Raw genomic sequence first — 14,912 nt, 5'->3', positions numbered from 1 at the left:
ACTCACATTTTTGAACATAGACTTGAAAGTGCATGATCCAAACCTACATTTTTATAATTCATGATTTTGATGTACAATTTTCATGCTAATGCAATGTTTGCATTTAAAATGGGTTCCAAAGGATGCATTTTGAGATTTTAGGTTTTCAAGTGATATATCATTTCTGATGATTTCTAAAGTGTGACAGAAAAAAGCAACAAAGACTTTTTTTGACAAAGGTCAGAACTCCTGTTATGATGTAGGTTTTTGAGGTGCACTCTTGCCATAAATTAATCTATTACTTTTCCTACATAATGTTTAACAAAAAAGATTGGTAAAATATCTATTTAGGAGTCTTAGACATTTCCAACGATATATAGTTTGTCATGATAAGAGTAGGATTTAATTGTAATAAAGTGAAGTATAGTAGGCATCCCACTGAGGGGATGGGTGACAGTTATCAGTTAATATCGAAGTTCATCTTCGGAACACAAATTAAGGTATTTGTTGATGGAATCTGAGAGCTCTCTGACCCACCATAGAAAGCAAGGATATTACCACGATCAACGCACAGAATCGTAGCAAGGACATCTGTAAATTAATCCATGTGACATCAGGGGGTTTAACCGTAATTTTACGAAGCTACAAGAATACCTTTTTTGTGAAAAGAAAACAATAACAACATAACTTCAACAATTCTGCATGCACACGCCGTCTTCTGAACATAAACAATGCTGATTACGCTAATTTCGTTATGGGGTACATTCGAAAATGGAGGAAGCCGGTTACTCAGGGCACAGAACTGCTGAATAAATTATGTTAATATATTCTATTGTTTCTCGAAGCTTCATAAAATTACAGTTGAACCCCTGATGTCACATGCACTACTTTACCGATGTCCTTGATACGTTTCTATGCGTTGAATGTGGTAATACCCTTGCTGTCTATGGGAGGGAGGATTCTATCAAAAATATCTTAATTTGTGTTCTGAAGATGAAATAAGGTCTTACAGGTTTGGAACAACATGAGGTTGAGTAATTAAGACAGAAACTTTTTTTTGGTGGGGGGGGGGTGAACTAACACTTAAAATGAAATGAACAGCTATGTTGCTGTTGTTTGTTTATGCAAGAATTGCTCAACTGCATTTTGTACACTAAACACATCTGGAGAGATGCGAAGTGTGATATCAGGAGGTCTGTGTTAGAGTGAAGATGTCAGGAACCCTTTAAAACGTCTTTAACTGTTGTGTAAGGATGCCATATAAGGGGCTTTGAGTGTACATGCATGTACAGTCAGTAGGTTTAATGGGTATATGGGTACATGATTTGGTAGAATGTTCTCACAAAGAATCACAAAGGATATGTGAAAGCATATGTGAATTGATTTTTCCCAAATGTTTAATTTGCATGCAGTCCATAACACTGAACGTCACTGTAAAATGTGATTGTATGCTTGTTAGGGGCATTAAATGTGTCTCTGGGTGACTTTGAGAGATCATTCTCCCATTAAGCATCACAACATCTTCAGCGATTAATGGCGTTCATGTAATCCCTGCAGAAATTAGACAGTGCGTGACGGCTGTTGACAGTGTCAACACAAGGTGCTGTTAGAGTAGAGGAGGAACGCATCAACAGGAAGTCCATTATCAGAGTCATCCACTGCCACGGAGGCTGGCAAAACAATAAGCTGACAGAACTGTCTGTCAGGGCAGGAACCTTGATGGAAGACGACAATCCTCATGTAATCAAATACTCATAGGAAAAAGTGTTTCATTCTTCGCGCAGAGGTTAGAAAGTGTTTTGAAATAGATGAGCAGCAGTGTACTAATTGCAAATATCCCAATGCCGTCTCACAGCTCTCCCGTGTGTTCATGTTATTAGCCGTGTCTCACCTCAATAAACTTATTGAGAGTTGAGACATATTCCTGAAAGTTTTCCATGTCAAATAAGGTAAAGCATTAAAGCGCAGCCACATGTATTTGCTATGGACCAATGTCAGTTGGAAGCTTTCTGGAAAGTTTGCGCTAGTGAGCCATTTCAAACTACCCAGACAAACCAGAAGCGAACTTTGGTATGGTTAGATTTTGGTTTACAATGACATCATACCCATTCATTTTTTTTAATTTGAAAGACATTTGAGGCGTTCAGGTCACTGAAGTACTATTAAGAACTGGGATTCTAATATTATTGGAAATAAAGATGCTGTGATTTGATTTGCTATGCTTCAAAAGTATCAGGAGTGAAAGTTTGAGTGACAGCTCTATGGGGGAAAAAATGCATTCTATATTAACATATTAAAGCTTATTGGTGAACACAAAACAATTGATTGACATTTCACTGACTCCAATTTGCCTTGGCCATACTGGTTTACAATGTTACAGCCTCCCAGTTAATTACCACAAGTTCAAATGAAACAATTTAATGAAGGTCATGCTAATTAGCTAGAAAAAGGACAAGGAGAAAAGGGAAGTCTAGAGTTTAGAAGGTTTAGAAGGTCACAGGTCTGTTCCCAAATCTAAACTCTCATTTAAGACTTGAGCTAAATTAGTTGATCTTTTCCCAGCAAGGTCTTGCATTTAAACGCCAAAAAACATAGTCACAACAAGATTGGCAGTATAATAATAAAACCTTCTTTTTTTTGCTAGTCTGTGCAAAACTGGGTTTTAAGTGCTGGCAAAAACTTATGAAAAGAACTTTGATATGTGAAAGCATTGCAAAGATATTAGAAAATGAATTTAAGCATTGCCTAATGACCTATATATGCTGAACAAAATCCCCAAATCAAAAGAAACATTTTTCCTCTTCTCAAATTAGTCACTACGAAAGCACAGTGATATGTTATTTCATAAGAAGGGTTATATTTACCTATTAAGATTGCTTATATCTAAATACAGATTTAGCTAAATTTTTTAAAGTGTTTATAAATCAATAATTACAATTTTAACAATATTTCGAAGTTTGAGCAGTGTAGAGTAGCGCTTGTTGTTTGTCGTTTCTCCAATAACAAATGCAGACATGGTTTTATGTTTACGCGGCGTGATGCAATGCAACGTGTAAAAAGTCAGTGCTTCTCAATTCCAGTCCTCGCGCCCCCTGCTCTGCACATTTTGTATGTTTCTCTTATGGCTTCAGATATTGGTTCCACTTGAACGTAAATGCCCTGCAAAGTGGACATCACAGGATATTCTACCATGATTCTAGTTCGAAGTGAAAGTATGTGTTCCATTTAAAGTGCACTTAAGTGTGTGAATTTCATGTATTTTTATTTTTGTTTAAGTTTATTTTATCTTAGTGCTCCACCTTTTTTAAACTACTTTTCTCTTCTTTTTTTCATCTAATATTTATTTTATTCATTATTTGTTTGTTTTTTTTTATTTTATTTTAGAGAAACACCACTTAACACAACAACCAAAGATTAATTTCAAATTTGTTAACACGAAACAAACGTTCAAACAAAATACCAGACCAAAAGAGTAAACAGAGACAGGAAATGCAGTTGTTCTGATGTCTGACTGACCTTTAGGCGAACCGACAGGGGCTTCACTGTGTGACTTCACCAGTCTATTGCCACTGAGTGGAAGAGCCTCTGAACTGAACGACAGATCTGTTGTCGTCTCTGCCCCTTCCTCTCTCTCATCCTCTTCATCTGGCTCTTCCTCCTCTTCCTCGTGTGCTTCCTGTCCATCTTTTTCATCAGGCTCAGTCATCTTGTCCATCCGTTGCTGTCTTCTTTCCCGCAGCTTGCTGTGGTTTGCTATCACCTTATTGGCTGTCTCCATAACGACCTCAATGTTGAGATTCTGGGCTGCCATAGCGAGAAGTTCATCATCATCATCTCCCACATCCCAGGCATCACTGGTGATGCTCTCAAACTCTTGGAAGGTGGTGGCTTTCTTTGGTTTTCCTGGCGTAGTTGCAGACGGAGGCTTGTTTCCTGCTTTCATCAGACTGCAAGAGAAAATGTTGACTTTTGTTTATATATGAATCAAACTCATACAGAATGCCGGTCTTCCACAGATAACTTATAATGATATTCCTAAATATGGTGAAATCATAAAGAACAGGGAAATTCTTGCTTCTCGGACTCTAATTGTTAGTCGCCAATTCACTGTTCACTTACAAAAAAAGTTACTTTTTCTCAACAAAATTTTGAAGTTAGCTGGCTATAGTAGGGATGGCCGATATATCGCATGCGATTGTCATGCGCATTTCGTCAGTAAAGCCATCGCCATCAACTGCTTTCAAATGGAGCGGCATTAAATAGCCAGAGCCGTAGATCACTGACAAGCTACGCAATATCGCGTTCATTATCGAAGGCGATTCATCTGCGATAATGAACGCGATATTGCGTAGCTTGTCAGTGATCTACGGCTATGTCTTTTAAATGCCGCTCCATTTGAAAGCAGTTGATGGCGATTTACCGCTAATCAGGGAACCGACTTTACTGACGAAATGCGCATGACAATCGCATGCGATATATCGGCCATCCCTACTATAGCCAGCTTACTTCAAAATCAGATTTCCTCTAACAGGGGTAGAGCTGCTAAAAGGTTGAAAATGTCCAGCAAACTTTGTAAACATATTAGGATTTTAGGAAATTTTCCAACCCTACTCTTAAGTATCTCGTTCCAGAAGCTACAAAGGCGGCTGCTTTTAGTCTAGTTCATGTGGCAATTCAATGGGCAGGGTTTGCTGATTCATTCTAGAAACATCTGTGGCTGTCAAAAAGAAAATGGCAACAAGTACGATCACTACATTTCCACTATATTCTATGCAAATTCAACATCAAAATGAACTCTTTTCATATATTGTAAAAACTCACATTTCTGTTTTTATTGGGAATGATTAATCTATGCATTTTATAGAAAGGGGAACAATGCTATCTTTAATTCAACTGAAATAACTTGTTCTTCCTCTGAAATGACTTTCTGTTTAAGGTTTCCTTTTTTTCAAGATCTAATCAATAACTCACAAAAAAAAAGACTTGTAATGCTCTGCCTTTTTTTTATTAAACGTACATGTGAACCTATTTTATTTTCTAAATTGTGTATACTTTAAAGTCAAATAGAAAACCCAACAGCATCAACCATATATAAACACACAATTTTATACAGTGGCATATGCTGTAACATTGTTCAGTTTTCTTTATCGTGCTGAAATTAAGGAAGTAAAATGGGTTGCAAACGAAACTGTCTTTTAAAAAAAATGTAAGCAAAAGATCCCCTTCTATCTTTGAATATGTGACCCTGGAGCACAAAATTAGTTTTAATCGCTGGGGTATATTTGTAGCAATAGCCAACTAAACATTGTATGGGTCAAAATGATTGATTTTTCTTTTATGCCAAAAATCATTAGGATATTACGTAGAGGTCATGGTTCCATTAAGATATGTTGTACATTTCCTACCGTAAACATATCCAATTTGTATCATGCATTGCTAAAGATTTCATTTGGACAACATTAAAGGCGATTTCCTCAATATGCTGATGTTTTTTTTTGCACCCTCATATTACCAAAATTTCAAACAGTTTGAAATATCAAAACCATACACACACACAAAAAAAGTTGTTTACCAAAATACATAACTGCACTTACTTGGCATGTAGCAGAGGGTCAAATGGGGGGTGTTGGGCTCCATAAACATGCTGGATACTTTGAAAAAGAATAAGTAATCAGAAGGATGTTTTTAGGAAAAATCTTTATTTTTAACTCCCCATCATTATTTAGACGATATGAAAACTGGTTTGACAAGTCTAAAAGTAATGAAGCAAAACTACAAAACACAACAACCCTTCATTTTAAAGAGTTATTAAATATTTTTAATTTGTCACGTGATTGTACCCACATTATATACACTACTTTAGTTATGAAGTTTTATAAAGTTGCTTCTGTTGCCATAACTACTTAAAAAGCTCCATTGTACTACTATGGTATTGTTTTAAGTTACAGTGTAACATTATACAACATTATAATGGTAACGTTAAATATAAAAATACTATAACTAATGCAGTCATGCTATTATTGTACCAATTTTTACTTGTCTGTAAGTTGTCAAAAGAGGGGCCCAGAAGCCCATAGCTAACAGGCTAACATGACTTTCTGAACTAAACTATTAACACAGAGATTTGATCGATACAACAGATATTATCACCACATACACATTAATCAAAGGGCACATGTCAGTGTTAGAAAAATATAATTATGATGATATAAAAATTTAATAGATCACTGACATCAATATATGCAGGGAGCTGTACAGCTAACACACATCACATTAAAAGACCGATAAAAACAGCCTTAAGAATATCAGATTTGATTGACACGTGTTATTCAGAACATTTGGAGCTCCCCCTATGAGATCTTGAGTTTATATATATTGTTCAATTAATTGAATCTTAATTTAAACACATATCAATTCACACACAGAGCTCGACATTAGCATGAACACGTCACTCACTTCCCAGGAACCTTGGCTGTGTTTCTCTTCCAGAACTGTTTTTTGCTGCCGTCGCCTGACATCTTTTGGCTTCAGAGTACTCGCTCATAAACTAAAGGGGCGAAATAAGCTGATAAATTGTGCAAAATGTGCACGAAGAGTTTATTTACACCTCAATTTCTCTTCGCAAACTCAGAGAGCCGCCATGTTGGTACCGCCCACCGCACATTAGCGCGGCTGTGATTGGTTAAGCGGCCTCATGAGTGACTGCTGACCAGCCAATCAAAAGTGATCGTTTCTCCACGCCTTCTTTAGTTCCCTCACAGTCCCAAGTTCCTGTTAAAATGTTTGATGCAATCTTGTAAATTAATGTTTCATTTCTAAACATAAAACACACGAGGATGTCACTAAATAAATGAATAAACAACACAGCACTGGAGTGATAAAGAAACGTCAAAATAGTTTTTAATAACAATATTATTACACATTTTCAAAATATTGTTGAGACATGCCTTAAAATGCTTATTATCGCAGAATTGGCACTAATGTATGTGAAATGTGGAGAAGTGTACTATATATATATATATATATATATATATATATATATATATATATATATATATATATATATATATATATATATATATATATATATATATATATATATATATAGTACAACAGTTTTAGGCCTTGCTTAATTATGATGCATACTGTGTTTTTGTCGTGTGTTATTTTTTTTTTTTTTTTTTTTTTTTTTTTTAGGTGGGCTAACTATTTCCTGAGTAGAATGAATAATGGCAATTAGAAAGATTATTGAAAGAGACAATAAGACATTAACGTTGCAATAACGCACAATGTTGACAGCATTGGTCGCATTTTTCCATATAATCAATCTGATTGAGGAAACACCCTATACCACTACTTTGGAGAACTGAGAAGAAAAACTTCTGCTTTGCTTCTTCATGTCAATACATTTATTGAAGTAATGCTGCTTGCACTTAAAGGAGTCCACCGTGGTAATAGCTTATAGCTTTAACATTGTATAAATTATATTATATTATATTATATTATATTATATTATATTATATTTTATTAATTAGCCTATATAACATAATAGTATAAAGGTTCAACACGTTAAATATATGATGGAAGAAAACTGTTCTAGACGTTTTCATATTTTATAACATATATAAATCTATATACAGCATGTAATATATACTGTCCGAGTGGCAAAATATGTCATATATAATATACATTTCTATCTAAATTAGTGTAGATCCCATATTAACTAACAGTGCCACAATAAATTAATAAACAAACCAACAAAGTATGACAATCACTCACATCGCACCTCCTACAATAGGATTATGTGTGACGCAGATCTCTCTGGCTCCTCCCACTTTACCAGGAAAGAGAAAACCGCTATGTAGCTAAACTGCTTAGGGGAAAACGAGCATTATTGTAGCGATTGTAGTATTTTTATAATAATTAAAAGCGTCGGGCGGTATAGTATAAACTCGTTTTGAAGATGAAAGTGAGATAACTAGTGTGTATTTGTTGTTAAGAGCAGAAATGGAGAAGCAGTCGCGTCTGTTGTGTTCTGAGCTGTGTGTTCAGAGCAGACTGTATGAGGTCACATTAAACTGCGCGATTCTCGCGTGGAAAGACATACAAATCGCCAAAAAACACACCGGACGGGCCATATATGGAGCTGTCAAAGCGGGTGAGTTACATATCTAATAAAACAACAACACTATAACCTACACAACACGGTTCGCTGCTGCTGTTATTTGTTACAGTGGTGTGTGCGGTGTCTCAAAACTGACTCGAGCTGCCTGGTAGACCATAGTTTAGGCATCGGATCTAGAGTATGTACAAAGAACGCAGCATTTTTAACCAGCTAACTGATGCCCCTAAAAAGATACTGACTGGATGACATCTTTGATGCCTCAAAACACTGCTGATTCTGTACATGACAGTGGTGTCCAAAAGTGTGGTGTTGTAAAGACGCGTATAATCCCAAATATGACTAAACACTACTGACTAGATATCTGTATATGTAGTAGGCCTGTATATCTTGAATGTTTCTGTGGTGCTCAAAAGCAGTGTTAATTTGTAACATTGTATAGGATGTCCGAAAACCCTGCTGACTCAAAACACATAAATAATACCTAGAAATAGCCTACAGTGTTGTATGATAAATATTATGTATCCGGAAATGAAGGTCTACTGTATGATGTCCAAAACACCACTGACTCTGGACATGCTTATAATGCCATAAAACTCTGCTCAGAATCTGTGACATCCCAAAATGCTGTGTTGTAAGCACACATTTCTGATGTCTAGAAATGCTACTGACTCCTAAACATTCTGGGATGCCCAAAAAATGCTGCGTTTCGTGCACAACTGTATGGTTCCCATCTATGAGGCCTAAACATGCCGTGGTCTGTGCGCATGTGATGCTTTAAATCGCTGTCTGCTAGGTAGGCAGTTCACTAAGTTTTTAATTACACATAAAAAATAAAATATAAAAATACCATTTATTTGTTAGAACACAAAATAAAAGTTACTGAGTTATCCACTCTTTTGTACTATTTTGTAAGGGACCTCTGGTTGAGCTGACACAGAATGACCCAACAATAAGTTTTCGCTATATTTAAACATCCACCATGAGTGAAAAATTGCTAATAGCCAAGAATAAAGCTTACACAGAAATCACAACCCTGCAATAATCAAAAATAAAATAAAAATGGCAGATGAACTGACTGGATACTTCATTTGATAATCTTCAAGGATCTTCTGTATGCTTGCACTAAACTGTTGCTATATGTAAAAGCAGCATAAAGATTCCGCTTACAATCCAACGTTCCAAGCTGCACGGGTTTGTAACAACATGTGTGTGAGTGAACGATGTCTTGTTTAAAAGTAAAATAAAATAAAAGGGGTCGTTTCAATATACTTGACCTTTTAAAATGACCCATGTAATAGAACCATGAACTCCACATAAATATGAAGTTCAAAACGGACCCAGGTTTTGAAACGGTTTCACCTGAGCCAGACCTTTGCCCATGCCGCGGATACGTTATACATCCGAGGAGAAGTTGAGAACTGGGTGACCTCCAGTACTAAGATCCATTACACAAAGCCGACTTTTATTTAAAGCTCTTGATGGATGTTTTCCTCGGGGCCATGACACATTAAATGAAGTTTCCACCCTGCTTAAGGTAGTTCAAGGCGCCGTTGTTTAATTAAAGGATTTCACAAGAATAAAACCATTGCTCATACGAGGTCAGGGAGATCCTTTTATGATTAAGTCTAAACTGGTTTTGTTGTCATCAGTACCCAAATATTGTTGTGCTGTTTTGTTGTTCTTTAATTTTTTTTTTTTTTTTTTGGGTCTTTCGCGTTCCTGTGTGTAGTTTGCGTTGCTGTTTACACTCTTACGGTCAAGGTTTATAAATGGATACCTTTTCAAAAACGTCTCTTTTCATGCCTCTTCTCTGAAATTCAGTTTCTGGAGTGATCTCTTCTTGTAGTTAACATACACTTGAAGCTGACCTGTTTTATTGATTTTTAGACGTGAAGAACATGGGGAAGATTTATTTAGTTTTTACTGTGGAAATCTGTTGGTGACCAGTATGACTTGTGTCAGCACTGGCTGTCTAGTGTGCAATTTACTTTGTCCATATGCTGTGTAATCTAACCTCTTTCACCACGAGTTAATTTTCTCAGAACGCGTAACTGGAGTAGTGGGGACACAAAAGACATTATTTGTAGAGGGCCCTTTCATACTAAACAAATGTTTGGTTTTGCTGGAAAGGTCACGTTGGATGGATGAATGGTGTGTTATGCTGCTCAAACATGGCACTTCAGTACTTTGCGAGAAGGGAATAAACGTCTGGTCCCAAACTCATATCTCCATGCTTACCGATGCCTGGAAGGACATGAGTAATATTCCAAAACATGATCCACATCAGGATCCTAGTAGGGCTGCACGATTCTGGATAAATTGAGGATCTCAATTTTTTCGGTAGAGCTCACGATTCTCCTCCGATTCTGAACTAAATAAAATAATGTGCGACAAAATGTTATTGCTGCAGTCTAATTAGAAGTGTCTAATTAATCAGAATGAATTATTAAACATTTTAATATACACTACCAGTCCAAAAGTCTTTGAACGGTAAGATTTTTTATTTTTATTTTTTATAATTATCTTCTGCTCACAGAGCCTACAGTTATTTTATCCAAAATACAGCAAAAGTAGTAATGTTGTGATACATTTTTACAATGAAAAAAAAAAAACGCTTTCTGTTGGAATATATATTAAAATGTCATTAATTTCTGTGGTCAGAGTTGTATTTTCAGCATCATTACTCCAGTCGTCAGTATCTCACGGCGTGAATGAGGCATTTAGTAACAAAATCATTATATTAGTATGATTTCTGAAGGATCATGTAAAACTGTCATGTAGAAAAAAAACTTTCGTTATGTCGAGATAGCGAGAAAATTAAGTCGTTATAATGAGAAAACAAGAAGGAAAAAAATTATAATTCATGGCCACTTAAAACTTCCGTACTTTTGCGACTAACTTGTTTAGCTTGTCGCACGAGCACATGATGTGGTCGCAATATTTAGTTAATTATTTATTGTTATTTTTTGCACTACAACATTAACCAATGCATGGCTTGACCGTGCCTTCTTCGGTGCCAACGGCCCAAGGGTTTTTTTGGCCCGACGAAAACCTTGGGCCAAAGCGGACCAGCTGGGGCTAGAGGAGGGGTTATGAACAAAGGCAGAGTTTCTCAGAGCTCAGCGCTGCAGATCATTTCAGAAAGATAACAGCTATAACACCATTATTAAATACTTTTTTTAATAATTTGAGCTCAAAACTGACTCTTAGTTAGCAACGAGTGTTTGAAATGACTTGATTTGATGTGAATTATAATCACTAAACAAGGCAGAAATATTTATAAGAGATGTTAAAGACTATGCACGTTAAACATTAACATTACCATAGTAAACATGGTAAATGCAACCAATTGGAGAAATCAGACGTCAGCTTCTTATTCTCTATCACAATTGCGTATTTATTTAGTAACATATTTTGTCTGTCATAGGTCTCGTCTCGAGAGTTTAGCTCCGCGAAGCATATGTCATCAAAATATGCAAAGCATGCGAACAAATGGCAACTTTTATAGTGTTCGTTTTGTGATCGCGCTAGTTCCAGTGACTTATTTCTTAGTTTTATCTGATAACTTCTCTTTGTTGGAGAAATGATGGGGTCATGTGACATTGTTCCTGAGAGGCGTGTGAAGGGCGTGTTTTAGTGACGTGCAGTGGAGCTTCTGGCTCGACTGTGGAAACCCTGCACTGTTCTGGCCTCGGTGCTATTAGCCCCGCTCAGACCATTTTAAGCCCGGGCTCGCACTGGCCCGACAGTGGAAATGCAGCTACTAATAAGATGAGGCATGGCATGAAAACAAAAAACAAAAAGTAAAACTAAACTTGCTGTCAGTAATAGTGCTTGCATGTTTCCCCCCACATGAATATCAGCATGTTCACCCTCTTTGGTTTAAGAAGCAGAATTTTACTTTACTTTAGCATGAACCACATCCATTGTTTCCTCAATATTTGTGTCATTTTTGCTATGCGCACCTTCACGCTCATGCTAAAATGGCAAATATAAATCAGGCTCTACACTCGAAGCCATGCGCAGCTTAAATGAGTAGCGAGGTTTCCTTATGCTTTCAGTATCGTTTGCCATAACCAACCCTACTAGTGCAGTTACTAGCTTTTAATCTGTGGCTCAAGTGATTTTATAATTGTGGGAAGCACAACGGCTATCTCAGTTTCTCAGTATGACTGGCACATTATTCAAAGGAGAAATATTTTTTTAATTAGCAGAGTTCGTCACATGAAATTCTGTGAAATAGAAATATGTCAGTCAGTCTGAATTTGTACCATTTATACTGTGGTTTTAATTTAATCAACATAAAGATTTCATTTAAAAATGTTCTTTGCAAATTCTATTCCGATGTGGAAAGCACACTAGGTTTTTGGAGTTTTTGGCAACACACCAAGCCATATTTGACTAAACTTGTTTTGTAAAAACATAGTCCTTTATTAATGTAACCTCGGTTCCCTGAGATAGAGTAATGTGTTCTGCATCTTGATAAATACTCTGTATCTCAGGAAACCGAGGTTAATTTAGTAACTGAGTACCTTACAGAGCCGTTCTGGTGCAACTACAGCTATCATTCAGGCTGATTCGAAAATTGTTCCAAGGAATGATATTCATTTGCTGGGGAACAACACGCTCTTGGCAAAGGTGACCCTGAGTCCAAGGCGCCCTAAGTGGCTGAGGAGAAGGGTACTGTGTGATATTAGCTCTGCCTCCGACTGGGCCAGAACAAGCTAGTCATCAAGGTAGTTGAAAATGCAGATTCCCAACTGTCTCAGAAGGGAAAGAGCCGTGTCTATGCACTTTGTAAAAGTGCAGGGGGCCAGGAACAGTCCAAAAGGAAGGACAGTGTATTAATAAGCCACTCCCTCGAAAAGCGAATCTCAAGAATCACCTGTGATGGGGGGCTATCTGGATGTGAAAGTATGCATCCTTCAGGTCCAGGGAAAAGAACCAGTCTCCTGGATTGCGCAATGATCTGTTTCAGTGTAGTCATATTGAACGACCTCTTCATGAAGATGTAATTCAGGTGCCTGAGAGTGAGGATGGGCTGGAGGCCACCATCTTTCTTGGGGATGAGGAAGTAGCGGCTGTAGAAGCCAGACCTGCTCCGAGGTGGAGGAACTGTTTTGGACAGCTCCATTTGCCAGCAGATTCATCACCTCTGAGCACAGAACATGAGCGTCCTTGCTTTGCACCAAGGTGGGGACCACGTTGCTGAGGCATGGTGGTCTCCGGGGATGGCCCATGTGTCAAGGGCTTGGATTAACTTGGCACTGACTGGCAGCACAGTGGTAGAATGATCGTGACTAATGGAAGAGGAAGTTTGCTCTCTTGAAAATGTTTTTGTTTTATTTTTCTTGCTATAACAGCAGTCGAGTGCCCGGACACTTGCAAAAAACACAACTAAGAGAGGCTACTTGGGAGGCAGGCGCCAGTTCCAATGCAGTCTTGGGTTGGGGTCCCTGTCGCTTAAGAAGAAGGTAGCGTCTGGCCGAGCGAGAGCGTCCTTACATCTGCTGAGCCTTAGCAGGCTGAACAGCGGGGGCAGCAGATGCTGGTTTCTGGGTGGAGTTCCTCTCTGAAAAGAAAGTGATCTGCAAGTGAAGAGAGGTGAGACTGAAGTTCTCGCAGTAAGAACATTTAGTTCCCAAGAGCGCAGCTTCCACATGGAATTTCCTCAAGCAAGAAACGCACTCATTGTGGCCATCATCGAGTGCAGAGGAGACCCACACAAACCGCAGTAACAGCGCAGCTCTTTTGGAATTGCCGGATGACGGCAGGGAAAAGGACCAGAACTGCTATGTCGCGTGGTCATCACTGAAGGAGAAGAAATCTGTGGATCCTGTTACAAACGCCTGCTTCTATAGCAGAGATTAGGTGGGCTTTGTCCGCCAAAAGATTAGTAGTTGAGGGTATGAGTGTAGTTTTTTTTTAACGAGTGTAGTTATTAGTATTTACGTCATCACACAAGTTTGATTAAACTTTTTTGGTGTAGCACTTTTAACAATAAATATTGTTTCAAAGCAGCTTCACAAAAGTGTTTTGAATACAATCAGGAAGAAATTTGTTAAATGATCAGAAATGAATGTCAGTGTATCCATGTGGGACTAGTATTCAGCGAAGATAATGTAGTTAAGTATACATAATGAATATGTTAGGCAATGATTAAAATAAAGATGTGTATATATGTGCACTTAGAGCATGTTGAAGGTATAGGCCTATAGCCTCAGATTGTTGCATCATTGAGTCACGGTTTGGAAGGACATGTGGAGTATTTGGCAGGGTGAGAGCTGCGATATAACAGTCAAGGACCCCTGTAATGTAAATTATTGTTTAGTGGCATTTTCTCTATTCTCATTAAGTTTACTGCCTCTGTTTAACAAAATGATTTACTATAGTTCAGAATCACAACATTTTATGTAATCAGATGTGTTTCTGCATTGTTTTTTTATGTAATTTCATGAAGGGTGATTGCAGGAGAATTGTAGTGTAAATGAATGAAATGAGACGAACAGATTGTAAATGATCAGATCAAAAGATTGTGTTTTGTTTATAGGAAAAGCTGACATACTAAATACTCTCATTCCATTTTCATTTTTTTTTTTAATTATACTGTTTATGAAGCATTCATTGCTGTAATTCAGCCCTTTTAACAAATGTATTATAAATGATCAAATAAATATTTTACTGTATTCTTTAGTTTATGGGAAATAAAAGTTGCATAACTCCAAAACAACATTTGGTGCAAACTTAATTTAGGCTAAATCTTCAACCCTCTGTTAACCCTACCGGACAGGTCCCCTAAGATTCCATT

General features: G+C 37.3%; 2 protein-coding genes across 4 annotated transcripts in view; one reads left to right on the top strand and one right to left on the bottom strand.

Annotated features, from left to right (window-relative positions):
- Nucleotides 1-6,669, bottom strand: part of tbc1d22a (TBC1 domain family, member 22a) — a 133,495-nt gene extending 126,826 nt beyond the window's left edge. The window contains exons 1-3 of one of the 3 annotated variants that reach the window (XM_052555271.1): nt 6,436-6,669; nt 5,574-5,630; nt 3,496-3,926 (exon numbers count right to left, since the gene is read on the bottom strand). In XM_052555271.1, the coding sequence (XP_052411231.1) occupies nt 3,496-3,926; nt 5,574-5,630; nt 6,436-6,497 (550 nt within the window). In that variant the 5' untranslated portion in view covers nt 6,498-6,669. The remainder of the gene's footprint in view (nt 1-3,495; nt 3,927-5,573; nt 5,631-6,435) is intronic. The other 2 variants (XM_052555272.1, XM_052555273.1) reach the window with 2 other exon arrangements.
- Nucleotides 6,670-7,791: 1,122 nt separating this feature from the next.
- Nucleotides 7,792-14,912, top strand: part of cerk (ceramide kinase) — a 37,431-nt gene continuing 30,310 nt past the window's right edge. Inside the window, exon 1 of the mRNA XM_052555274.1 lies at nt 7,792-8,137. Within this exon, the coding sequence (XP_052411234.1) occupies nt 7,987-8,137 (151 nt within the window). The 5' untranslated portion in view covers nt 7,792-7,986. The remainder of the gene's footprint in view (nt 8,138-14,912) is intronic.

Source organism: Carassius gibelio, chromosome B4 (genome assembly GCF_023724105.1).
Source record: "Carassius gibelio isolate Cgi1373 ecotype wild population from Czech Republic chromosome B4, carGib1.2-hapl.c, whole genome shotgun sequence".
Classification (NCBI taxonomy): domain Eukaryota; kingdom Metazoa; phylum Chordata; class Actinopteri; order Cypriniformes; family Cyprinidae; genus Carassius; species Carassius gibelio.
The sequence above is the reverse complement of the archived record's forward strand: the minus strand, read 5'-3'. Positions and strand labels throughout refer to the sequence as shown.